The sequence below is a fragment of the Ursus maritimus genome, unplaced genomic scaffold (genome assembly GCF_017311325.1).
Source record: "Ursus maritimus isolate PB19 unplaced genomic scaffold, ASM1731132v1 scaffold_1, whole genome shotgun sequence".
Taxonomy (NCBI): Eukaryota; Metazoa; Chordata; class Mammalia; order Carnivora; family Ursidae; genus Ursus; species Ursus maritimus.
The window spans coordinates 69,104,982-69,131,689 of NW_024423343.1; the positions used below are offsets into that span (position 1 = coordinate 69,104,982).

At 35.9% G+C, this 26,708-nt stretch overlaps 1 protein-coding gene across 2 annotated transcripts in view; it reads left to right on the plus strand.

The window, feature by feature from the left end:
* The window catches only part of PLA2R1 (phospholipase A2 receptor 1), a 112,088-nt gene that overhangs the window by 79,720 nt on the left and 5,660 nt on the right, over positions 1 to 26,708 (plus strand). For both annotated transcript variants that reach the window (XM_040644600.1, XM_040644602.1), the window contains exons 18-28: positions 4,917 to 4,981; positions 5,233 to 5,336; positions 7,965 to 8,110; positions 16,227 to 16,344; positions 17,025 to 17,155; positions 17,508 to 17,655; positions 20,550 to 20,788; positions 22,358 to 22,526; positions 23,927 to 24,067; positions 24,571 to 24,687; positions 25,835 to 26,011. In XM_040644600.1, the coding sequence (XP_040500534.1) occupies positions 4,917 to 4,981; positions 5,233 to 5,336; positions 7,965 to 8,110; positions 16,227 to 16,344; positions 17,025 to 17,155; positions 17,508 to 17,655; positions 20,550 to 20,788; positions 22,358 to 22,526; positions 23,927 to 24,067; positions 24,571 to 24,687; positions 25,835 to 26,011 (1,555 nt within the window). The remainder of the gene's footprint in view (positions 1 to 4,916; positions 4,982 to 5,232; positions 5,337 to 7,964; positions 8,111 to 16,226; positions 16,345 to 17,024; positions 17,156 to 17,507; positions 17,656 to 20,549; positions 20,789 to 22,357; positions 22,527 to 23,926; positions 24,068 to 24,570; positions 24,688 to 25,834; positions 26,012 to 26,708) is intronic.

A 26,708-nucleotide genomic window follows, 5' to 3' on the forward strand; every position in this document is an offset into this window, starting at 1 on the left:
ATTCAACATATATTTATTCAGAGTCTACTCTTCTAAGGCCTGGGGCTCTATCAGTGATTAAAATAGACCAAAATTCCTGCCCTTGGGGAGCTTATAGTCTAGTTTGAGAAGAAAGACTGTAATCAATATAAGTACATAGCATTACATAATATTTTATTAAAAGATAAATAGATAAATGCCACAGAGGAAAATAAAGCACACGTGAGGGACAAGGTGTGGGGGGTGGTGCTCATGGCTGTTTCAAAGTTATGAATTTTACTTACACTCAATATTCAGAAAATGATAAGGAGTGGTTTTCCATTTCAATTTAAGATAAAGACTTGGACAATCTTTGATGATCTAGGCTAATTGGAAAGGAGCATGCAAAACCTGTTAAATAATGAAGCAGATTGCCAAGGAATAGTGTATGTATTCAGTGTTATTTCTTCAACAAGCATTGATTGAGCATTAGGTATGTGTCAGTCATTGTGATATTTGTCAAAGACATAAAAATGTCTAGAACACAAAAATGAGATACAGTCTGTTTTTAAAAAGCTGGAAATAATAGTAAGAAATAATAGAAAAGGGAGCAATATGTACAAATTATCAAGGGGACACTAAGGGGAGAAACTTACTCCCAATTTTCCCTAGGAAATCTTTGAAAGTAAGAAAAAAGCTTTTTTCTTTTCCATAATTTAACATTATTTCATGATCACCAGGAATCCTTTCTTGAGCTATCATCTTTTCACATATTTGTAAGTTGATGTTAAAACGAAGCTCTATATTTAAAGCATCCTTGGCGTGTAATAGAAATGTCCTACCTTACAGCTCATGGACCTTTTCCATTTCTATAATCCTGTTTGATGCATAGACAGTCTGCAAGGTGCAGGTAGGTCAGGACTACTACTGAGTTGTGACAGAAAAAGCTAAAAAACAGAGGGGTTAGGTGACAACCCACAGTTTCATAGAGTCTCAGTGATAGACCAACAACAAGAATGAGATATTCTCCACTATTGATTTGTGTGCTATTTTTTACCACCCTTCCTCTCCTACAAATGGAACACTCAAGACAAATCCATGTTAAGCATCAACATGATGTCAGAAAATACATTTATTTCTTTAACAAGACAGCAGACACCTGGTGGCAATAACAAGACATCAGGTCAATGTCTGAAAACCAATCCATCCATCGACATGACAAAGTGCATGTCTCAAATGGAACTGATATTTGGCCAATACTTATTATAACTGTGTCAGGCACTGTGTTAAGTACTAATATTTAATGGCACTTAATCTTTCCAAAGATTCTCTGTGGGAAGTCTATTAATAGTACATTTTACAGTTGAGGAAGCTAAAACTCCAAAGAGGTGAAGCAACTTCCACAGCAGTGGAACCTGGAAGTGAACCCAGGTCATCATCTGACTTACAGGGTCATTTAAAAACCTTCTGCTGGCAGCAGAATAGGAGTGCAGGCGGGATACAAGAGCACAATGTCTTCGTTACATCAAAATCAAAAAAAGTTCTAAAATCCCTCTCCAAAAGATGGTGCCAGCTATGTCTCAGACATGAGCAATGGAAGTCTTCTTTGATCTTTCCAACAGAGCTTAGCTCCCCTAGGAATATATGCAGGTCTCCTCTCTTCACCTTTCCCTGAATTCACTCTCCCAATTATTAGCAGTTAGGAGTTAAAACCTCCCATAGAAGGAAATAGTAAAACCCATGGGTTTAGCTGTCTGAGAAGTCATACCTAGTGCCATGTTACTAGTTGAGGACTAGATCTAGTTGTGGTATCAAACCAGACAAACCTTGTGGTGTCTTACATGGCAAAATTGCTATCCAGCCTAAGACCATGTTGATACAGAATGCCCTGTCGGTATGATAGGTGAGCAGCTAACTGATCTGACACCACACTGTGTAACCCCCCCCCCCAATTTACTGGATGGTTTAAAATGTGTAGACAGAAAAGGGGCAAGGGAGCTAAGGGAAAAGGGTATCAATTTAGAAAGAAGAAAGCTGTAAGTTCCCGAAGGAGTTCTTATCGCATAACCTATGGCTGTATTAGGCACTTTTTGGTGATGGTAGTAGTGATATTTATGGTGACCATTTACATTTCACGAGTAGAAAATCCATATCTATGAATGTACCACTAGAATGAGTCAGTCCAGAAGTTATTTTATTCCAGGATGAGGAACTAAACATGTAGAGGTCATACCACTCACTTTTGTGGCGTACTCATCCTATAAGTGCAGGAAGAATCAAAATAGTAATTAAATACCTTTTTAAAGATTTTATTTATTTATTTGAGAAAGATATATATATAGAGATATATATAGAGATATATATATATAGAGAGAGAGAGAGAGAGAGAGCATGAGCAGGGAGGAGAGGGAGAAGCAGACTCCTTTGAGTAGGGAGCCCAACTCTGGGTTCGATCCCAGGATTCTGGGATCATGACCTGAGCCAAAGGCAAATACTTAACCTTAACAGAGCTACCCAGGTGCCCCTAATTAAATATTTTTAATATTATATATGTGTTGTATAGTTTCCCTATAAAGAGTAGTAACTTAGAAATGTGAAAAACAAAAATAACATTTAGTTGGAAAGTGAAAGAATAACTATTGAAAAAGAAAGCTGGATGCAATTTTTTAAATCTGAAGCAGATTTTTTTTAACAAAGTGTTTCTATCTTAGAAAAGTGGTTAGTCAGTATTTTCTCTTTGAATAACAGAATACCACAGGCATGATGAGGGTGAATTTTTGAGTACTTCTTTTTTGAGCCATCTTGTAGTTTGGATTAATGCCAAAAAAGTAAAAAGCCATAAGCACTTTAGGAGTTGTTTAACATGAACTACTAGCCAATTAATCCGCTAACATTTTTATGCTGTGTTGTGCAATATTTGCATTTCAAAATTGCAATTTACTCTTATTTTTAATTTCATGTCTAGGGGCGCCTGGGTGGCTGTCACTTAAGCGTCTGCGGTCAGCTCAGGTCATGATCCAAGGGTCCTGGGAATTGAGCCCTGCATCAGGGTTCCCTACTCAGTGGGAAGCATATTTCTCCCTCTCCCTCTGCAGCTCCCCCTGCTTGTGCTCTCTCTCTCATACTCTCTCTCTCAAATAAATAAAATCTTAAAAAAAATAATTTCATGTCTAAATACTTCTAACAAAATATATCAAATCTATTAGTCATCCTCCAAAATATGGTGTTTTAAAACCTTAAAATAACTTGGTTTTGATATTTTTGATGGAAACATTTGAAGACATGACAGGTTACTCTTCCTTATATTACTTCATAGATCAATTACTTCATAGATTATGTTGGCTGTTGCTGTATTTTATTTTTTAAAAAGTATTCTTCCCATATGATGCTATCTATAATGGCTGTACCAAAACAGTTGATGTTATGAAATCTGTGGTCATATTACATTTCTTTGTATGAAAGAATATGAATAAGTCTTCTATTTTTGTGATTTGATGCCTAAGCTAAAATCTACAACATTCATTTTTTCACCATGGATTTTTCACCCTGGATATCTTCTAGCTTGTCCTTCTAGCTTGAGGTTCTATTCCGTATCACAACAGGCTGTGATGTGCCATGTGGAGGATCAGCCTGCTATAATTGAGGTGGTAATAAATATGTCACTTAAAATGTAATAGTTATAATTTCTCTTTAGAGGTCCTTAATTGGGGCAGTGAACAATCAGGCCATGATTTCCACTATTGTTGCACATGAGACCTCTTTAGATTGAATGAAATTGTTGTGGTTCTCCCACTGAGTTCACAGCCAGTCTCAATGGACCCATTCCAAAGCCTGACAATGGGAATCTAAATTCAGCATGTAAGAACATGTCCATGAAACAACACCTCAGGGATCCCAAATTATAGTTGTTCCATCTTGCATTATTCTCAAATTGCTGATATGGCAGACAGCCACACTGTTCAAGGAATAAAAATACCGGTTTATAAATTAAAATGTTAGAGAGCTATTAGGTTCTGTTATATGATGACCCAACACTCATGTGGAAAAAATACATATATCTTAAAGGGTATCCTCCAATTTTCACAGAATAAATGAAGTACAAATTTAAATATACAATGCCTTCAAATTAACAGGTTTTTAGCTTTAAAGTTAAGTTACATTTCATACATACACATAGCACACACACAATAAAGTATATTGATTTAGAGGTCTTAGAGAAACCCTTACTGCTTCTTCCTCTTTTATAGGTAAAGAGGGAATTTCAATTTCCTGGGTCATAAGTCCAGGATTACATCTGCTGTAATGTATGTGTGTGTGTATGCACACATGCGTGAACATGCTGTTTCATTTTATACTTTATTGTACTGAGACCTATGTGATAAATAATGGTACAAAATTAGTAAAATATAGAAATAATTTTCTAGTTGTTAAACACTGGAAGTTCTGTAGTGTTCCTTTGTCCCATTTGTGTCTCTCTATTAAAATGGGAAGGGTGCTTATATGCCAAAAATTCAAAACCCTTTTTACTATTGATGTCTTTGTGCCTTGAGTTGTTTTTCAGTGTGACATATGCAATGAACTATAAATCACTGAGATGATAAACCATTAAATTTTTAGTCAAAAAAGTAGGAGTCCACATTCCTATTTTACTTCATAATACTACTTTTTAAAGCCCTATTATGAGAGTTAGAAAATTTACTTTTAAATACATAGGGAAAATTGTAAGAAAGATTTTCAATATTTGATTCCAATTTCCCCTCATAATGAGGAGGGAGTACTTTAAAATAATGAAGTTTCAGGTTCTCTGAAGATGCTAGGCCTTAGTGTACTCTTCTTTAGATAATTGGGTAAAATACTGAAGAATAGAAAGCTATTAACAGCAACCCCATTAATCGTAATCGTGAAAAGGGAAAACAAGTAGAATAAATGCTGACATTTTCTTTTTTTCTTTTTAATAGCTATCAAAGTATGGTGTAAATTGGTGGATTGGACTTCGAGAAGAAAGAGCCAATGATGAATTTCGGTATGGACCTAGATCAATTTGCATTTTATTTTGTTTGACAGTTTTTATTGCAGAATGATTGGACTAGATCTTAGTGACCAATTGTTGAATAGCCTTCAAACATTATCTTTAACTTATAAATTTTCATTTCTTTAACCAAAAAAATGAGTATCTTTTTAATTTAATAAAAATTACCCAGAACTCCAAGAATGGTGTAGGAGATTGAATATACAGAATAAAAGAAGACCCTAAAATTCTTAATTTACCTACAGCTGGAGAGATGGAGCGCCAGTAATATACCAGAACTGGGACAAAGAAAGAGAAGGATCTATGAATAATCAGAGCCAGAGATGTGGCTTCATTTCATCCATAACAGGTTATTTTATTTATCCATTTTGGGGTTTATAATAAAAACTGACAATTTTCAGAAGGCTTAAAGTCTCCTTTTCATTGCATTAGTTCAATGAGAAGGTTTCGTTTGGCTAGCTTGCATTTTAATTGAATGTGATGAGTTTCATTAGTCTTAAGTGTTAAGGATGGCCATTCCTACAGTTAATTCCATGCATTCATGTTCTTGAAAATGAATTACAACCAAATAAGTCATTCCTCAAGAGCCAAAACAGCACCACAAATAGACCGGATGAAGCTGGTCAAGAAACAGTCAAAAAAACTAAGAGGCAGACCACAGAATGGGAGAAGATATGTGCAAATGATGCTACAGATAAAAGACTGGTATCCAAGATCTACAAAGAACTTCTCAAACTCAATACGTGAGAAACAAATAAATCATAAAATGGGCAGAAGATATGAACAGATACTTTTCCAATGATGACATACAAATGGCTAACAGACACATGAAAAAAATGTTCAAAATCATTAGCCATCAGGGAAATTCAAATCAAAACCACACTAAGATACCACCTTACGCCAGTTAGAATGGCAAAAAGTGACAAGGCAAGAAACAACAATTGTTGGAGAGGATGTGGAGAAAGGGGATCCCTCCTACATTGTTGGTGGGAATGCAAGTTGGTACAGCCACTCTGGAAAACAGTGTGGAGGTCCCTTAAAAAGTTAAAAATTGAGCTAGCCTATGACCCAGCCATTGCACTACTGGGTATTTACCCCAAAGATACAGATGTAGTGAAGAGAAGGGCCATACGCACCCCAATGTTCATAGCAGCATTGTCCACAACAGCTAAATCAAGGAAGGAACCGAGATGCCCTTCAACAGATGACTGGATTAAGAAGTTGTGGTCCATATATACAATGGAATATTACTCAGCTACCAGAAAGAACGAGTTCTCAACATTTGCTGCAACATGGACGGCACTGGGGGAGATAATGCTAAGTGAAATAAGTCAAGCAGAGAAAGACAATTATCATATGATTTCTCTCATCTATGGAACATAAGAACTAGGAAGATTGGTAGGGGAAGAAAGGGATAAAGAAAGGGGGGATAATCAGAAGGGGGAATGAAGCATGAGAGACTATGGACTCTGAGAAAGAAACTGAGGGCTTCAGAGGGGAGGAGGGTGGGGGAATGGGATAGACTGGTGATAGGTAGTAAGGAGGGCACGTATTCCATGGTGCACTGGGTGTTATACGCAACTAATGAATCATCGAACTTTACGTCAGAAACCAGGGATGTACTGTATGGTGACTAACATAATATAATAAAAAAAATTAAAAGAAAAAAAAGAAAAAAATATACCCGACAAATACTAGTCTCTAAAAAATTTCAATGTGGGCCCATTTTTTAAATCTTTTCTTAATAATTCAGTTATAATTGGCCAGAACTTTAACCCCCGTGGAATTTACTTCCACTTTCCCATTTAAGAAAAATTTTCACTGAGTTCAGTATTTTTTTAATACTTGGCATTAACTGCTTCTTGCCATAGAACAACTATCTCCAGGCTATATTTAGAAATACATGTACCTTTAAGATGGGTTTTTTAATTTAATTCAATTCATCAGTACAATGTTATTTGGGTTGATTGTCCACTCATATCCATCCCACTCCTTCTATCCTATAAAAGGTAATTATGTTCCTGACCCTTAACAGATTCATAAGGAACCTGTACCCCAAATCAGGAGAGGGATAAACATGGAAGGCAATCCTTGGTGTAAGGGCATCTGCAGAGAACGGAAAGGGAAAACCACGTTGTTAATCAGCTCTCTTTTGCCAGCAGGTGTCACAACAGCCTACAGAAAGGCTGTTTTGTGATTCTGGAAGACTAGCGGCCACTCTGCATTGAAAATAGCATTCCAGCCCCTCCTTCAAAATGCCAACATTTTTTGGCTTATATCCCTCGCACAAGAAAACTGAAACTGCCTTTGCAATTTACATGCATCCTTGCCCTATTCTGGGATTTATAACTTGAATGCTAATGAAATGCATTCTATAACCTTTACTTTGCAAAATATAGCTCTTCTACATTAAAATACATTTTCCAGGAGGCTAAGGACTTTGGGATATATCTTCCTGAGGGTATGTCCATGTGTGCCTGTTTTTTTTAAGGGTCAGTGTTGAAGAGTGCTTCTTTTTTAGAAGTTACCGAGTTAATTTTTCAAAATTATATATTTTCTAAAGAATTACAAATTAGAAATGATCATCTATTGTTTTAGAATCTGTTTTCTCCTTATACTGAAGTTGAATATTTTAAAACAAAAACATTACTCTACATTCTTTTGTTAACCAAACCAAATATTCCCAGAACTTTAATCAGTTCTGTGATTGCAGTTGTAGTATTTTAGTTAGTTGGGGTTTGTTTGTTTGTTTGTTTTGCATTTGCAAAATTTCTACATTCTTGGATTAGATTTACTGATTTAGCACCCTGCCCAGTTTGCTCTTATTACTAGAGAACTCTACCATTAGCAGTTTAGTTCAATTTCTAGATTAAAAAAAAATTATGATAAACCATTAGCAGTCATAAAAATGTGATAGAGAATGCCTACAGAGAGTCAGCATTGTTTCAGGTCATTTCTAACCCATTTACTCCTCCAGGACTCTGGGCTAGTGAAGAGTGTTCCGTTTCTATGCCTAGCATCTGTAAACGAAAGAAGGTTTGGGTCATAGAGAAAGAGAAAGAGAAAGATACTCCAAAACAACATGGAACATGTCCCAGAGGATGGCTATATTTTAACTATAAGGTAAACTCATTTTCAAAAAGTTGCCTTTGTTTCTGTTTTGTAGATGTTTATTTTAGAACATAATCAAACAGTGGATGTGGCTTTGAAAAACCAGGAGTTGTCCGTTGGGAACTGGAATTTTTTGGTCACAACTTTCAAGAGATTTGAGTTTTCAGTGTGGGTAGGGGCAAACCTCTTGGAATAAAGAAACAGCCTGGCACCACCCTTCATTTGTAGACTTAGTTTTTGCTATTGACACAGTCATTCATTGTGCTGTGTGACTGTTTCATTAGGCGTGATGCATGCGAGCCTGTGTAACTAGACCCTGCCCCCAAATGAGCTGTCAACTCCAGAGGGCACAGCCTCCATCTTCTCCTTTTGTGTCTTCCCTGCCTGGAGCAGGCCCAGAGCTCCGCCCGCCTTGTGAATTGACCCACTAATAACATAACTCAGTCAATGTCATCTTGAGCCTCATAAAGCTGGTGCTTCCATGCAGAATTGAAAAAAATTTTTTTAAATTGCCAGTGGGGATATTGTAAACCAGATTTATTATTTCTGATACTGCCTCCAATTAAGGCCAAGACTTTCCCTCCACTCCTCATGTTTTATAATAAAATAACTTTATAGGCCTTAGGTGGAAGTAATTAAAATGCATCCCAAATTATAAATGTTTCATTCTTTGATAATGGAAAAACCCACACTGTGTCATAATTTAATATGTTAATATGAAATTTCTCTTTGATAGTGGACAGCCAGTTTTCAATCTGTATGTTCAGTTACATTTGGCAGAGCCTTCTCTTCTTTGTGATCTTCTTCTCATTGTTAATTTGTGTTGTGGGGCCATTTGGATTTTACAGGTATTTGTTGAGCACCTAATATATATTTGGCATTGATTTTTTTTTAATTGTGGTAAAATTCATATAATATAGAGTTTACCATCTTAAACATTTTTAAGTGTATAGAGCAATAGCATTAAGTATATTCACATAGTTATACATTGAATCTGCAGACCTTTTTCATCTTGTAAAACTGAAATCCTAAATCCAATAAACAATAACCCTTCACTTCCCCTCCCCCAGCCCCTGGCAACCCCATTCTACTTTCTGTTCCTATTAATGTGACTACTTCAGATACTACAGATAAGTAGAATCATACATTATTTGTCCTTTTGTGACTGGCATATTTCACTAAGCATATTGTCCCCCAGGTTCATCCATGTTAGAGCATATGTCAGAATTTCCTTCCTTTTTGAGACTGAATAATATTCCATTATATGTATATATCATATTTTGTTTTTCCACTCACCCACTGATGAACATTTGGGTTTCTTCCACCTTGTGGCTAAGAGTTTTTGCTGGGTGATTACATATTACAATGGGACACACACACACACACACACACACACACACACAAACATATATCTATCATATATATATATATATATATATATATATATGATTTTATTGAATTTTTTAAATATACAGAATTGTTATCCCATCTTATATATAACAAAACCAAGACCAGTAACATTGTGTGCTTTTTCTGAAATTTCACAGCATATTTGTCAGGTTGTCAGGTTAAGAATAAACCTCAAGTTTCCTGACTTTCAGTCTGGTAGTCTTGTCTCTTCCCGACAGTTGCCACTTCATATAGGAATTTAAGAATTACCAGACCAGTGTAACTGCATGACACAGTCAGTCTGGTGGCACTATGAGAGATCTTCTAAAATATAGTTGTTTCCTAAAACTTTATAGTATTGAGATACATTTCAATAGTTAATATTTTCTGTCTGATTCCTATTTTCCCAAACTATAAAACCTACCAGTTATACATTTCAATATAAAAAATGTAGCAAGTATTCAATAGAACACTGAGTATTACTAAGTTTTGAATTAAAATCTTTGACAATTAGTTCTTTTTTAACATATTCTACTGTGGTAACATATATTTAAAATAAAATATGCCATTTTAACCATTTTTAAGTGTATGATTTAGTGGTATTAATTACATTCACAATGTTGTTCAACCATCCCCTCTATTTCCAAAACTTATCATCATCCCAAACAGAAACTCTGCAACTATTAAGCAGTAACTCCCAATTCCCCATCCCTCCAGCCCATGGTGAGTTCTAATCTATTTCCTATCTCTGTGAATTTGCCTGTTTAGATATTTCATATAAGTGAATTCATACGATATTTGTCCTTTTGTTTCTGGCTTATTTCACTCTGTGTAATGTTTTCAAATTTTATCCATATAATAGCTTGTATCAGAACTTCATCCCTTTTTATGACTGAATAATATTCCATGCCACATTTTGTTTTTCCTGTCATCTGTTGAGGGACTTGGGTTGTTTCCACTTTCTGGTTGTTGTGAATAAATCTACAGTGAACATTGGCACACAGGTATCTGCTGGAGTCCCTGTTTTCACTTCTTTGGGGTATATGCCTAGGAATGGAATTACTCATATATCAATTCTATGTTTAACTTTTGGAGGAAATAGTAAACTGTTTTTGATGTGGCTAAACCATTTTACAAGCCTACCAGCAGCATATGCTAGCAATTTCTCCACATCTTTTTTTTAAAGATTTTATGTATATATTTGAGAGAGAGAGGGAGAGAGAGAACAAGCAGGGGGAGGGGCAGAGAAAGAAGCAACCTAAGCCGAAGGCAGATGCTTAACAGACTGAACCACTCAGGCGCTCCTTCTCCACATCTTTAGCAGCACTTGTTATTATCTTTTTAATTATTGCCATCCTAGTGCATCTCTAGTGTTATCTTATTGTGGTTTGATTTACATTTCCCTAATGGCTAATGATATTGAGTATCTTTTCATGTGCTTATTGGCCACTTGTATATTGTCTTGGAAGAATGTCTATTCTTTTACTTGGCTTATTTGTCTTTTTATTGTAGAGTTGTAGGAGTTCTTTACATATTCTAGATATTAAGCTCCTATCAGATACATGTTTTGCAAGTATTCTCTCCCATTCTATAAGCTTGCCTCTTCTAATGTCCTTTCATGCACAAAAGTTTTAATTTTAACAAAGTCCAATTTATCTAATTTTTCTTTTGTTATTCATGCTTTTGGTGCCATATCTAAGAATAGGTTGCCAAACCCAAGGTCATAAAAATTTACTTCTTATGTTTCTTCTAAGAGGTTTATGGTTTTAGCTCTTATATTAATGTTTTGGTCTATTTTTAGTTAATTTTCGTACCTTGCAACTACTAGGACAGATGCATCTTGGAGTGCTCTGTATGGAACAGCCACAAAGGAATGCCTATCTTGTCTCAAAATCACACTTTTGCTGCAGACAGTGAGCAACCCCAAAGTATGAACACAACTGTGTTAGTTACTAATCATAATTTCTCTGTGTGTCGAAGAGGATATTTTAAGGAACTTCACAGCAAATAAAATCCTTGGCATTAGAGAAATAATTCTCAGAAACTCTCAATGGTTGTTTTTGGTTCAGGCCTTGGCTATTATCCTCTCCCCAAACTTCTCTATCTGCACAGCTTAACTCCTGTCCATGTTTTCTCCTTTGTAAGCATATTGAGCATGTATGTATAGAGGCATGGTAGCAGTGATGGTGGAGCAGACTCAGGGCAGGAGAGCAAATGAATGCCTCCTTTCACAGAAATAGAAAAGGGCCTGAGTAAAGCACAAACACATACATGAGGGGAGAAAGGCTTTCTGAAGCAGGATTGGAGAGGATTAAAAATCCTCGTGTAGCTCAAAGTTTAAAAAAACGTTATTGATAACTAACAGCTAGATGAGTGGTTCACAGCCCTCATCAAATACTTAGAATCACCCCCTGAGCTTTTCAAAAATGTCAAGGTGCAGGAGACATCCTAAAGATTCTGATTTAATTGATCTGCATTGGGTCTACTTATCAGTGTTTTTTAAAAACTCCCTCGGTTATTCAAATGTGCAGCCAATATTTGCCCAGCAATGCAATAGTTGCACAACTTAGTCTTTGAATCATTCAGAGGATTTGACTAATAAATCCTGTCACAGCAGGCTACCTGAAAAAGGCGATCTTTTGGAGGGTGAGGTTATAGGGTCCTGAAGTGTCCCCACCCACCACACCTTCCCTTGCATAGAGATGGCTAAAATCCCACCATTGGAGTCTCACTCCTTTGCCTTGACTCTATTTTTGTTTTTAAGGGAAGTATTTCTGAGATTGCCTCATCTGTCATCTACACCTTGGAATAAGTGGGCTTATCAGATCATTAGAAAAACTGGTAATAGGAGGATTGAAAACAGAGAGGAGGAGTGCCCCACGGGGATGGCTCCCTTGATTAACAAAGTTACAGAAGGAAAACTGGGAGGTAGCAATGACAGGCATTATTCACGTCACAGTTCCGAATGAGCATCAGTATGGTATGTCCCACTAAATTTTGTTTCTTGTTTGTCAATTTCCTAGAGCTAATTTTTTTTCTGAGAAAAAAATCCTAGTTGGTTGACTAATTATCCACCTTTAAGAGTTTAAAACTGAGCTACCAGAACTTTAGCATCTTTTCTAATGTTTCATCAATTATTTTCTCTGTGTTTGATGATGTATGAGTCTTGACCTGGGATTACCCCTAGAAAAGTGAGTCATCTAAGATACTTGTCATGGCAGAGCTGTAAGCAGAAACAATTCTAAGTGTGCATGTGCTTGTGTGTGTATTAGGTTAACTTGTATGCTTCTACTCATGTATTTTTTTTATTTATTTATTTATTTATTTATTTATTTATTTATTTATGGGAGAAAGAACAGGAGCAGGAGAGTGGGGGGAAGAGCAGAGGGAGAAGCAGACTTCCCACTGAGCAAGGAGCCCAATGCAGGGCTCAGTCCTGGGACTCTGTGGTCATGACCAGAGCCAAAGGCAGACACCTAACTGACTGAGCTACCCAGGCACCCCTACTCATACATTTTTATACAAGGATCTGGATTGAATGCTAATGGCTGCTTTGCACATCTAGTCTGAGATTAGCCAAAATTTGATTTCATGCACAAGATAGCTTTTCCTTTAAAAAAAACCTCTCCTCTTTTCTAAAAAATGTATTGACATCATGAACACTTTATTCATTCATTCATTCACTAAACTATGTTGGATATTGATAATTTGATGGTGAGGAAAAACTGACATAATCACTTCTCTTTTGTAGTTTACAGACTAAAGGGGGAATAAACATTAGTAAACCAATCAGGAGTATAACTCTATAACTGTCACACATGCAATGAAGGGGGAGTTACATAGTTCTCTAAAAGTTTTTAACAGGAGAACTTGACTGAGGTGGTTAGAAGGATAAGAAGCATTGAAAGCAGGGGGGTACGGCATGTGCTAAAGTCCTGTGGTGAGTGGGAATGTAACCTACTGAAGAAACTAAAGGAAGCATAGAGAACTAGAGTGTGAAAAGTGAGATGAAAAAGTTTCTGTTTTTATCCCAAGAACAATAGGAAGCCCCTCAAGGGTTTTAACTAAAGAAGGACATGATCAGGACTGATTTTTGAAAAGAATCATTCATGCTGGAATGGCAAAGACAGATTGGAGGAAGCAAGGATGAGGAAGGTTTTAGGGGTGGTTGGGAAGCTACTGTAATAGTCCAGGCAAGACAGAAGTAGTTTGGGCCAAGATGGTGAAGGCAGAGACTGTGAAGTGGCAGGAATGGGAAGAATGAGGGGAGGACTCCGAGAAATGGGATGTATGTCTAAATGGTAATTGAAAGGTGGATGGAGTGGGAAGTCAAGAGGACTCCCAGGGTTCAAGCTTATATAAATGCATGGCTGACTTTGCCAGTCAACATCGCTAAGAACACTGGAAAAGGACCAAGTTTGGGGGAAAGGTCATAAATTCCATTTTCAAATTTTGAACTGGAAATGACTTTCAGATAAAAAAAGAATTTTATATTCAAAGCTTGTTTGCAATACAGTAGGATATCCTTAATTCATAGCAATAATAAGAGATGCATTAAACTTGATCACATTTTGCAAATTAGTAAGTAAATAAATTATTTAAAATTGAGCGCTGTACTTCATCTTACTGCTTTGATTTAATTACTAATGACACCACTTTGAACTGTGTTAGTAAATACGTTTTTGGGTTTTTTTAGGAACAATGAAGTTGTGGTAATAGGAAATAGTCAAGCTAGTAAATCGTGGCTGAGGCAAACGTGGGGGGATGGTGGTGTAGAAGGGTAGGATGGGGGGGGGGCGTGTGTGTGTTTTCTGGAAAGATTTATTGAGCTAACTAAACCAACGAGGTTCATTGGTATTTATGAATGGTTCATTAGTGTGACTATCTGAACACAAGGTGAATTCACATTAAATGATAAGACTGCCTAATAATTAGTGTGTGCCACTCTTTGGAATTTGTAATTAGAGAAAAGAGGCAAAATGAAAGGAGACAGATAAAGGAATAGTTGTTATAAAATTAAAATCCTTTAAAGCTAATTCTGTTTCTTTGTGAAGCAAACAAGGTAAAGAGGACCAGAAGAATTGAAATTGTACTTCCTCGTTAGTTGGTAACTCCAGGCTTCATCAATGTTTCTGTTTTTTTATCCCCAAAACAGTGGACAATCCCTGATAGATAGATAGATAGATAGATAGATAGATAGATAGATAGAGATTTATGGAAAATCCCTAATAGTCACTAAAGAGTGACATGATCAGGATTAAGTTCTGAAAAGAACTGCCTGTGCACTATTGACATTTGGAGCTGGATAATTCTTTGTTATGAGGGGACTGACCTGTGAGTTATACAATCCTTAGCAGAATCCCTGTACTCTATCCACCAACAGCAAAGCTCCCCCCTTGAGCTGTGACGAACAAAAATGTCTCCAGATATTATTGAATGCTCCCCTTTGAGAACCATTGGACTAAATCTAGAAGGCCTGAGAATGTCATTTGACAACTATTTAGGGGTCTCTTGGCTTTAATCATATTCCATAAATATATTTACTGGGGAACTTCTTTGTTGTGATGTTCAAAGAAGAGTGACACTTAGTCTCTCTGCTTTTTAAGGAGTTTATGGTGATGGGGAAGGACTGTGAGACTGACAAATATAGAAATTAAAGGATGAGGAAAGATATCATTCCAAAGGAGGATGGGGAAGGATGCTCTCTCAAGTGTCGGCTTCCACTCTAGCCTAGAATTATCTTGTAACTGTAGTTTTCTCGGCGGTGAAATCTTGAGCTCTAACCTATCAATGACTTATTTCATTGATAAGAGAACAGTCCACATGGAATATCCTTTGTATACAATCCCTCCTGACTTCTCTGGAACTTTGCCTGACCCCCTATAGCCTTTCTTTTCTATCTCTCCCTCTCCCCTGATTCCACCTGGCCCTATTAACATGTTTAAATTTCAGTGATCTTTGGCTGAAGGTGGGGGGGTATCTTCAACCCTCCCTGACCTGTCCAGTAGTTACTGTTCCATTTCTCACTCCATAATGACTAACCCTGCCATGCCACAGATATGATTCTCTCATGAGTAACAATCAACTCTCATTGCCAAATCCCATAGCCTTCTTTTTATGTTCCATTGACACTACTAGCCACCCTCCCTTCTGTTTCTCCTTCCTAGGTTTCCTTGGTTCTGCCCTGGCTTCCCTTTCCAGCTGTGCTCTGTTTTTTCTTTTCTGGCTCTTCTTTGTAGACTTACAAATCACATAGCTAACTCAAGTAATTAATCAATTAAAATACCTGATGTGGTTTGATTCCCTAGTATTCCTCTCTCACTTAAAGTGAGGAAGTGTATTCATAAATAAAATTGAACTAAGCTATTAATTGCTACCTCCAAATTTTTTTTTAAACTAAATCTACCACTATACACTTTGCAATCAGGCTGGCTCCTTTTTAAAAGGAATACTATTTTTCACTGAGCAGAAGACATTGTTCTGATATCCTGCATAACAAAACACATCCTTGCTTCTGTTTCAACCAGATACAACTGCATGCAAATATTGACTTACCCTAAAAGCTGGTCCTCTGTTTTACTTTCATAACTTTGGAGGGGCTCAAAGAAAAAAATGAGGCATTTCTGCTTCAGAAAATTATAAAGAATTCTAAAGGTTGATCCTCAGTGTCTTTGGGAGGTTTTTAACTCATTTAGAAAAATATGGAAATGAATGCTTTTTTTGGGACATTTTTTTAAAGTGCCTTTTGGTGAAAATCCCCAAAGACCCAAGTAATTGGAAGAACTGGACGTCTGCTCAAGATTTCTGTGTTGAAGAAGGAGGGACACTAGTCGCCATTGAAAATGAGGTGGAGCAAGGTAGAGTACTCGATGTTCAATCAGCAAAAATAACCATTTTTATTCAAATATTATTAAAATGTTCCCCCACAACACTAGTATTTCCAAATCTACATTTTAAGTATTATATTGCTGATGACGCATAAATTTTCAGTTTAACCTGTAAGTTTATATCACGACATCTGTAAAAGGATATTGTATTGCTTATAAACTGCTGATTTTTGGAGGCTTTTGTCCCCCCAGTAGTCATGGAAAAAATAAGGACATATTTATGATCTTTATTTCAAAATGGCTAAAATAATCTGAGGTATACTCTTTTATAATTGCGTCGTATAATTTTTAGGTCTCTTTAGATTTACCTGTACACTTGTATTTGATATTTAGGCAATTGTATGCTTCAGTTTAAGTATAGTAGATAAATCCTCTTTTGTTTAGAAAGGCATTGAATGAACACTGGAAATAGTTTTGTTAATGATATGATGAAATCCCAGGCTTAGCCAGCTAATGTGTGTCAATTTAAACTGAAACAAAAGTGAAAGAGACTGCATTACCTTAATAAGAACAAAGTAACAAATTCCTACAATTGATTGGTAATTAAGTTTTGCTGTCATTTAAATAAAATCATAGCTATAAACAGAATTCAATGATTACCCAAATGGTTTATATGGTATTAAATCTGATAATGTATTCCTATTTTTCAGCTTTCATTACTATGAATCTTTTTGGCCAGACCACTAATGTGTGGATAGGGTTACAAAATGATAATTATGAAAAATGGGTAAATGGAAAGCCTGTGGCATACTCTAACTGGTCTCCATTTGATGTAATAAATGTAAGTTTTCAGATTTATTTTTTAGAAATCATTTTAGCAAGAGATCTTATTTGATACTAAAGTATTTTTTTACTTCTTATACTTTATAAGCATAAATTTTTATTAGTCTGTTACTAATATATTAATTTTAATAATGTAATTACATATCATTTTCATGTGTTCCACTAATATAATTACTCTCACAATAATTATTTATCTTGTAGGTTATGAACTGATCTGTGAACAGGTTTATTAAATGCAAATAAAGGAATAATAGTGTTTGAATTTTTTTAATTGTCCTTAATAAAAATGTCAGCGTTACAATAATGCTGTATTTTACCATTTTCTTGAAAACATATGTATCTTTCTAAAGATTCCAAGTCATAACACCACTGAAGTTCAAAAACATATTCCTGTCTGTGCCTTGCTATCAAGTAATCCCAATTTTCATTTCACTGGAAAATGGTATTTTGAAGACTGTGGAAAAGAAGGTCATGGGTTTGTTTGTGAAAAAATACAGGGTAAGAAATATTTGCTTTTTTATTCCTTTCATCTTTATGCCCCACTCTTCTCTTCCATATTTGGTTTACACATTGTATGACTGTCATTTTCATAGCTAACAGTGACAGGCACTTACTTTTTGAGTTTTACATTTAATTACTCATTTAATCTCCACTACCCCAGGATTATACCCTCTAGTGGGGTTCTAAAGACTAGAGACCACTTGAGAGATGACCATGTTTAAGTATCCATTTTGGCCATATTAAATAGCTTTAACTGCTTTATTCTGGGTTTATGAGTGTGTTCAGGTAATGAAAAATACATTAAGAAAATGTTGGAAAAGAATCAGAGAAATAAACAAACTAATATTTCCTACTTTCTTGGAAACCTAAAAATGCTCTCTGTGGCTAAATATGGCATGCAGCATGTTTCTAGAGCTGATGATCAGAACCCCCAGTGACTTTTGGTGTGAAATACATATAAAAGCCATACTATTACACAGAGTGGGGTTGATGGTCAGGGTGGATGCACTGTAAGTGACCTTGAATAATAAAAATAAAAACAGCAAGAACAACAACAACAGCTCATATCTCACGCTTTCACCAAGTACAAGGCTTCCCTGTACCGTACTACTCTAGAAGACCATAGTTTGTGTCTGGAGCTGGGTAGAACTCTAGGAAGCCTGTTGTATGTACACTTACTTGGAATATGAATTATACCTCTTAGTGTTGCATGCATATGAACTCTTTAATGCACTAAGTATCATCTCCAGAAAAACAATTTCAGAGAAGCCCCATTTCCTAATTCACAGTTATCATTAAACATAGTAATAGTCAGGAACTGAAAGAAGATACCCAACCAGTTATAGCAAGAGTATTATGAGAAAAGCAGACTCTTGTAGGGAAAGAAATATCAATATACCATGTACTTACACACTTATGATATACCTGGCACTGGGCCTTGGCTTCAGAAGCATTAAGGCATAAAAGCCTCCCAACAATGCTAGGATAAATAGGTAAAAGACTCCCCATATTTCAGATGAGAAACTTGAGGCTTAGAAAAAGTAAATAACGTATTCAAGGTCTCTCAAGTTAAAGACAATGATTCTATTCTATGACCTTGATGTTGATCTCTTCTTTAAATGTCCCACTTCCTTAAACTCTGACGACTTTCTCTCTGATATTTTTGGGACTAACAATGTATATGTTCTTTTAGACACAGTATAAAGTAGGTGTGGTTGCGAGCATAGGCACTGGAATTCCACCCTCCCTGGGTTCCTTCCCCACCTCTGTAAATAACTGTCAACGAAGTTTCTTATAGTCTTTGAACTTGATTTCCATATCTGTCAAATAGGATAATTACTATCTCACAGACCCTATGTATATACAATGCTTAGCAAGTTGCCAGCAATATTAACAAATGATAGTTGTTCCTATTATTATTTCCAAAAAAATATTATTCAACTACATAAATTCTTGTAGCCTACAATAAATGTCCAAATTCTGCTCCACTTCCTTATTTGCCATATAAATATGTGCTTACATTGGACTTAGAGCCTAGAGTCTAACTGCCTCAAAGATAAAGATTTCTAAATAACAGGGAGACAAGGACAAAGTCAAGAGCCCCAGTTTGGGACTTGGTTTCCGATAGATCTTTCTTTTTTAGGTCAGTGGGTGGCAAAATCATGTTGCTCAAATTCACTTATGTTTTGAAGTTTGATGGAATCAATTGCACATGGAGAATTTTGTATGTGTGAAAAAACAGATATATAATGGGAGAAAACAGTTAAATTGGTATTTAGGCCACATATATGAAAAATTTCAATTACCTTAATCTTACTAATTATTATAATTTTTTAAAAATCTGCTATGGTATTATACTGGGTTTTAAAAAAATAACCTTAGACTTGGTACACAGGCTGGCAAACAGAATTCTAGTAAAGAATAAACAGGTATAAAAGTGTACTCCATCACGATTTTGTTGGTTAATAGATTAATTTCACTTTAGTTTTACAATATGTACTACTATGTTATTGAGGTCACATTTTCAGGTAAAAGTCAAATTCCCGTTTTGCCATTTTTACTTGGCATAAAGAACCAACATTTACTGAACACCTGCTGTGTTCCAGGTACCATGTTCCAAATACTGAGTTCCCAAAGTGCCCTATATGGTTATCTCTGAATTCTACCCACACCCCTCTAAGGAAGGCCTTACTCATCTCTTATGGACAGAAATTTGAGGCTTGGAGGAATTATTTATTTTCCCAAGGTCACTTAGCCCTGTATAGTCAGGACTGGGATTGAGTCCCAGGTCTTCTGACCTATCCACACCTCATCATGCTTCTTTTCAACCCCAAATGGGTGTATTTTAAGTGTTTATTAATGTAATTTTTAAATTTATTTCTAGAATTTATACATGTAAATATTAAACATGATAACTATCATGCAATCTCAAATTTAATAAAGGGTGGTATTTGAGAATATGCACTTGTAAAATTATGTTTGCAACATTGTATATGACAACAAAATATATGTCAATACTCTCTTAGTAAGTATTAAGTTCTGCCAGAGCTGTTAGGCCGGGTGTAGGTAGTGAAATAAAACCTACCTAAGGAGATCAGTTCCATCAAAAAGTGGTCAGTTCAAAAAGGAACAGTAAAAAAAAAACAGGAAATCTAGAAATGCTTAACTATGTGTGTGTACTTTTAAAGACACTCATGCATTAAATTTCCTAAATGTTCTCATTCTTTAGCATCACCTGTGCTTTCAGGTATTATTCTCATTTTGAAATAGTTATGGGAAGGAAAACTCTGATGTTAACCACAGAATGGACCATTATGACAGGAATCCAAACTAAGTTTGTCTCCCCCTTTCTTAACCAGATGCTGAAATGACTTTTGTTGTTTTTGTTCTAGATACCTCTGGACACAGTGTAAATACATCTGATATGTACCCAGTCCCCAATACCTTGGAATATGGGAACAGAACTTACAAAATAATTAATGCAAATATGACTTGGTATACAGCAATAAAAACCTGCTTAATGCATGGAGCGGAATTGGCCAGCATTACAGATCAGTATCACCAGTCCTTCCTCACTGTTATCCTCAACCGGCTAGGATATGCCCACTGGATCGGACTATTCACTGCAGATGTAGGTATCTTAAATCCCTTGGAACATCCCTGCATAAGTTAAGTTTCACATCTACCTCCTTAATGATATGGCCGCTGAAATTAACACCAAAAAAGTTACCAGAAATAATAGTAAACTAGTAAATAGTAACATTTAATAAATTGGTTCATAGAGTAACTACTGACCAACCTTATGAAGAGCCTACCTATGACTACAAATTAAAGATAAACACCTTTTTAGAGTATACATCTACTTGCCTAATTTCTGGGAATTAATGCCTTTTAAAGGTTCTCTGAAAATTTCTGAGTATCTGGGGATACTGCCTCTTGTGGGCAATGGAACACATCTTAAACTCAAGCACCTGCATTTGAGTAATTTGTTGCATTTAAGAAATCCCCAAGAAAAATGGATCATGCTTCCTGCCTAGAAATGTGATTATTAATTAATTCAGTACCTCTGTGGAATTTAACACATCTCTCCCTTTAGGGATGTATTTTGGAGAGGAAGACCTTTTTAGTTTTCTCTTTTTTTAAGTAAAAGCATTATATGCTCAAAGTAGTGAAAAGTAAAATCTATCTATTCTATCCCAACCTCTGGTTCTACTCCCCAACAATAATCACTTGTAAACAGTTTCTAGAGCGTCATTTAGAAATTTTCTACATATGCACATATATACACATAATGAATATTTATATTGTTTTCTAAGTACAAATGAGGTCATACTGCATGTGCTGTCCTTAAACTTGCTTTCTGTTTAATATACCTTGTACTGCTTTCCATGTCAGCACATAAAAATCTAACACATTCTTTGGGACAGCACCACATAAGGATATACTATACCATTCTCCCCTGAATAGAAATTTGGGTTCTTCTCAGTTTTTCACAACTACAAATAATACAAACAAACATCTTTGTGCAAGTTGGATAAATTCCTAGAAGTGAAATTGCTAAGTACATTTTAAATTTTAACGAATAGTGCCATATTGCCCACCAAAAGTTTGTATTGATTTACATGCCAACAACTATGATAACATGACATTTTTAAATATCCTTATCAATACTGGGTACTATCAAAATTTTAATCCTTGCTATCAGGATAGGTGAGAGAATGGTATTTTATGGTTGTTTATTGTATTTATGCATTACAAAATGTTTTAACTTCATGTAGTCAATTTTGCATTATGGTCTCTGGATTTTTTATCGGACTTAAAAAGATTTTCCCCACACCAAGAGAATAAAATATTTAGCTAAGTTTCCTTTAGCACGTATGTTTTCAATTTTATGTATGAATCTTTGATCAATCTGAAATTTTTTTGGTGTCAAAAACAAGATATTGATCAACTTCACTCTGTTGTTTACTGGGAAATTATGATGGCAGGGAACCAAGGATTCCCAAAAACTAAAATAGATACTGTCGTGACAGATATTTCTTTTAGTCAGCCATATTCACAAGCTGTCCTAGACCCCCTGAAAAATAAGTCTACGTGTGGAAATATAAATCTATGTGTGAAGTAAATGCTGCTCAAACAGCACTGGGTAATGCCACCAGCAGTCCTAGCAAGGAAATGATAGCTCAATTTCCCTCCACAGAATGGTCTTAATTTTGACTGGTCAGATGGAACCAAATCTTCCTTCACTTTTTGGAAAGATGATGAGTCATCTGTTTTGGGTGACTGTGTTTTTGCTGACACCAGTGGGCGCTGGAGTAGCACAGCCTGCGAGTCATTTCTTCAAGGAGCAATTTGTCATGTACCTACTGGTAGGTTCAATTCTATTCAACTCAACAAATACATACTGGGAACCTACTGTGTGCAAGGCACTGTGCTAAGCAGGAGCTATGAGTAAGAGTAATAAGAAGTTTCCGCCCTCAAGAAGCCTCTGGTCTGGTAGGTGATGTTTAGACAAGTAGCTATTATACCAGGCAGGGCTACCAAATGATGGAAAAGAGGTAGCACGTGTTGTGGGGGTTAGCAGGAAAGAGAACACACCATACCCGCTTGAGAATAAGTAGAAAGACTTCTTGAAGAACATGACTATCTCTGGAGACTGGCCTTGAAGAATAGATGGGGTGTAGTCCAACAATGATGGGACATGGAGAGGCATTCTGAGCAGAAAAGCTTAGGCAAAGACATGGAATGAAGAAAGGATTGGACATGTATAAAAGAAGCTGATGCTGAGACTTGCCTGCATGGCAGGATACCAGTAAGGAGAGGTGGGAAATCAGGCTAGAAACCTGCATTAAGAGCATGTATGAAAGAAAAGCTAATTCTGCTTGTAAAACACCATGAAAATTATCCTTCCCTTTTCAATAACGTTGCATTTATTGAGTGCTTAAGAAATGTCAGGTATTAGCTCATTTAAACTTCTTGTGTAGGGGCACACTGGTTGGATCAGTCAGTAGAGCATCCAACTCTGAATCTCAGGGTCAGGAGTTTGAGTCCCATGTTGGGTGTAGAGATTACTTAGAAGAAAAAAACATTTTAAATAAATTTCTCATGTAAGGAAGATGTTGTTGTTAGCTCTCTTTTTATAAATAAAGAAACCAAAGTGTGAGGAAGACAGGTAACATGCCCACAGCCATACACAATTAGGATCTCAGCATGGATTTGACTCTCATGCTTGACCTCTAAAGCAAAGTCCACCTGAAATTTCCCTTAGTTATGTATTATGTTTTTTTATGCTGTTACTTTACTGAATGCATTATTTTCTCTCATAGGTTGATTGGCAGATAAAGATTTGCTAAATCTATAATATTCAGCAATGCACAGAACACATTTTGTACATTTGGAAGTGCCTCTTGCTGACTTCATTCAGTTTCCAGTATTTCCACGAACACATCCCCCAGGTTTCCCGACATTTAGGATACCAATTATAAACATGAAAGACAGCCACGCTCACCCATGCAGCACCCAAACTAAGCCTAAGAAGCTATGCATTAATATATCCTGTTATGTGTAGGTAAAGATTATTTCTGCCAGATATGCTACAAACCAGTCTTGGTTTTATAATCATTTATATTAGACCCATTCTTTCAAAGTATTATCATGAAAATCTCATTACATATATTTATCTTAGTCTGTCATAGAATTTAATGCAATGTTTATCTTAATAAATGAACCCAGTCACCACCCTAAAATCATAACTGATTTTTGTTCATAGAAACAAAACCATTCGGACACCGAGAGTTGTGCTCAGAAACATCTATTCCCTGGATAAAATTCAAAATTAATTGCTACAGTTTTTCTACAGTCCTAGACAGTATGAGTTTTGAGGCTGCTCATGAATTTTGCAAAAAGGAAGGTAATTCTTTTGTGATGGTAAAATGCTTTCCATGCATTCCTTCTTGACATTTCAGTAAACAATGTGGTTTTCTTCATTTGTCTGATTATTTAGTGACTTTAGGAGCAACAAAAAAAATTGGAAAAATAAATACTATTGAATTTGCTTGTTTGGGGATGGTGTATCTATGAAATTCAATGTCCAGGATAGAATTTGAAAACCTAAGATGATGTCTCAGAATAGTACACTTTCCCAAGAAAATGTTCCTTTTGAATGCATTTGATTTATAATTTTAAGTTCCCTAAAATTAATATTCTATGCTTTGACGTCTTAAGTACAACCTGTACCTCTTAATAAATGTGGTATAACTTTTAAATTTTTAATCAAAAATCACTTATTTACAATAGGAATTTTCACTTTGCCAAGTCTGAGCTTTACAAATTGTGGTACAGGAGACATTTTTTAAATTGTATTACACATAAACACAAATATACTTGTTTTTTTACTGCTTATTTCTTTTATAGGATCTAATCTTTTAACAATCAAGGATGAGGATGAAAATTCATTTCTCCTAGAAGAGCTTTCTGCTTTTGGTTCTTCTGTCCAGATGGTTTGGTTGAATGCTCATTTTGATGGTGGCAGTAAGTGATTTGGATAGAGAAGAGGAGAGGGCATAAATAAATACATGGTGGTCAAGGTTGATGAAAATGGCATCTGCAAATCAGAAAGCTCTTCTTGGATACGTTTGCTGTGAAAGAATAGCACGAATCCTAAAGCCATTTCTTCCAAAGACAATATTGCTGCCCTTTTCTATACCTTTGTGTCCCTTGAAATAATCCTACAATACCAAAAATGAAAACAAGCAAACAACAAGTTTATCTTATACTTACCCTTACATCATGAAGATTCTTGGATGGAAACTTGTGCTCACAGACTTAGTCATAGACAACAAAACCTTATTTATTTGAAAATACCCAGATTATTCCTCAATGTTAGAAAAGCACTACAGAACTATAGAAATGTTTCAGGGATAAATTGTGCTATTAGAATTATTTGCTTTTCGTAAAAACCAGGGTTTGTGATCAAATGAGATCATGGCATTCTTCTCTCTATGTAATTGATGGTTATTGAAAGTACTTATAAAGAAAATTATCTTAATTGGTATGGAGAACTTATTACAGTGGTATACCAAGGTGAAGAGTGGGTCTACTCTGATAAGGAGGAGTGTTTCAATCACAGACATTGTTTCAAATTTCTAGTCCATTGTGACAATAAAAAGATGACTGACATTTAGTTACTTTTATTGTTGGTTTTAAATCCTTTCAGACAATGCACCCCCATTATTGTTTACACATGGATGGACTCTATCATTGTCCCCACCCCTCAGTACACCAGTGGCTTGCTTTTTAAAGAAGTTCACTGTAAAATTATTTTAGAAAGTTAGCTATTTTGCAATGATATAGATGTTAGGACTTAAAATGATTTATTTAAATTGATAATAATGATAAGGAATATTTCAAAATTCACACTATTACATTAAGAAAGATGATATTCTAAGTGAACAAACTAGAACAATATATCTAAAATAAATAGAGAACTGTTCACAAGGCAACTTTACTAATACCCACCTTTTGATGTTGAGTTCATGACTGTACCTACCAAGTTGCATCCATCAGATAAGGAGGCAGTCTCATTAAATTGAGGAGCTGCTTTTTATAGTTCACTCCAGGCTTAGTGTATTTGATAATTGTGCATATAATTCATAGTAAGTCAACAATTTTTCCACAGATGAAACCATAAAGTGGTTTGATGGAACTCCCACAGACCAGTCAAATTGGGGCATTCGGAAGCCAGAGATGGATCATGTCAAACCCCATCTGTGTATTGCCCTGAGGATCCCTGAAGGAGTATGGCAGTTATCCCCTTGTCAAGAAAAAAAAGGATTTATATGCAAAATGGAAGCAGGTGGGTAAAGCCAGAGGGTAATTCTTCATTTTGATTCCACCCTGACTAATGTTGATCCACCTCTGTAGCATTTAAAGCTTTGAAAATCCAAGTATTCAGGGAGTATTCAGATAGATTCTAACCTTATCATCTTGTTCAACATCAAACAAGTAAAAGGACATTTCAGCTCCTTCCTTCTCTAATATGAAGAAAAAAAATCATTATAAAGACTATGACTGGGGTGCCTGAGTGGCTCAGTCATTAAGCATCTGCCTTCAGCTCAGGGCGTGATCCCAGGGTCCTGGGATCAAGCCCCACATCGGGCTCCCTGCTCTGCTGGGATGCTGGGAGCCTGCTTCTTCTTCTCTCACTCCCTCTGCTTGTGTTCCCTCTCTCGCTGGCTGTCTCTCTCTCTGTCGAATTAAAAAAAAAAAAAAACTTAAGGAAAAAAAAAAAAGACTATGACTTTCCAGAGTTGCCCTAGCTGTTAATGGGCAAAAAATCAATTTAACCTCAAAAAAAAAAAATCAAACTAGCAATGTTAACCAGCAACCCTAATTCTGGCAACTGCTACTCAGAAGTTTTAAGATTCATCTTCAGTCCCAGAAAATATAATCTAGGCCTAGGTATTTTTGTTGTGGATAAGTAGATGTGATTCTCTGTTGCTAGCCTTAATATATTATAAAAGTCATATTTTAAATTTGTCTTGAGCTACATA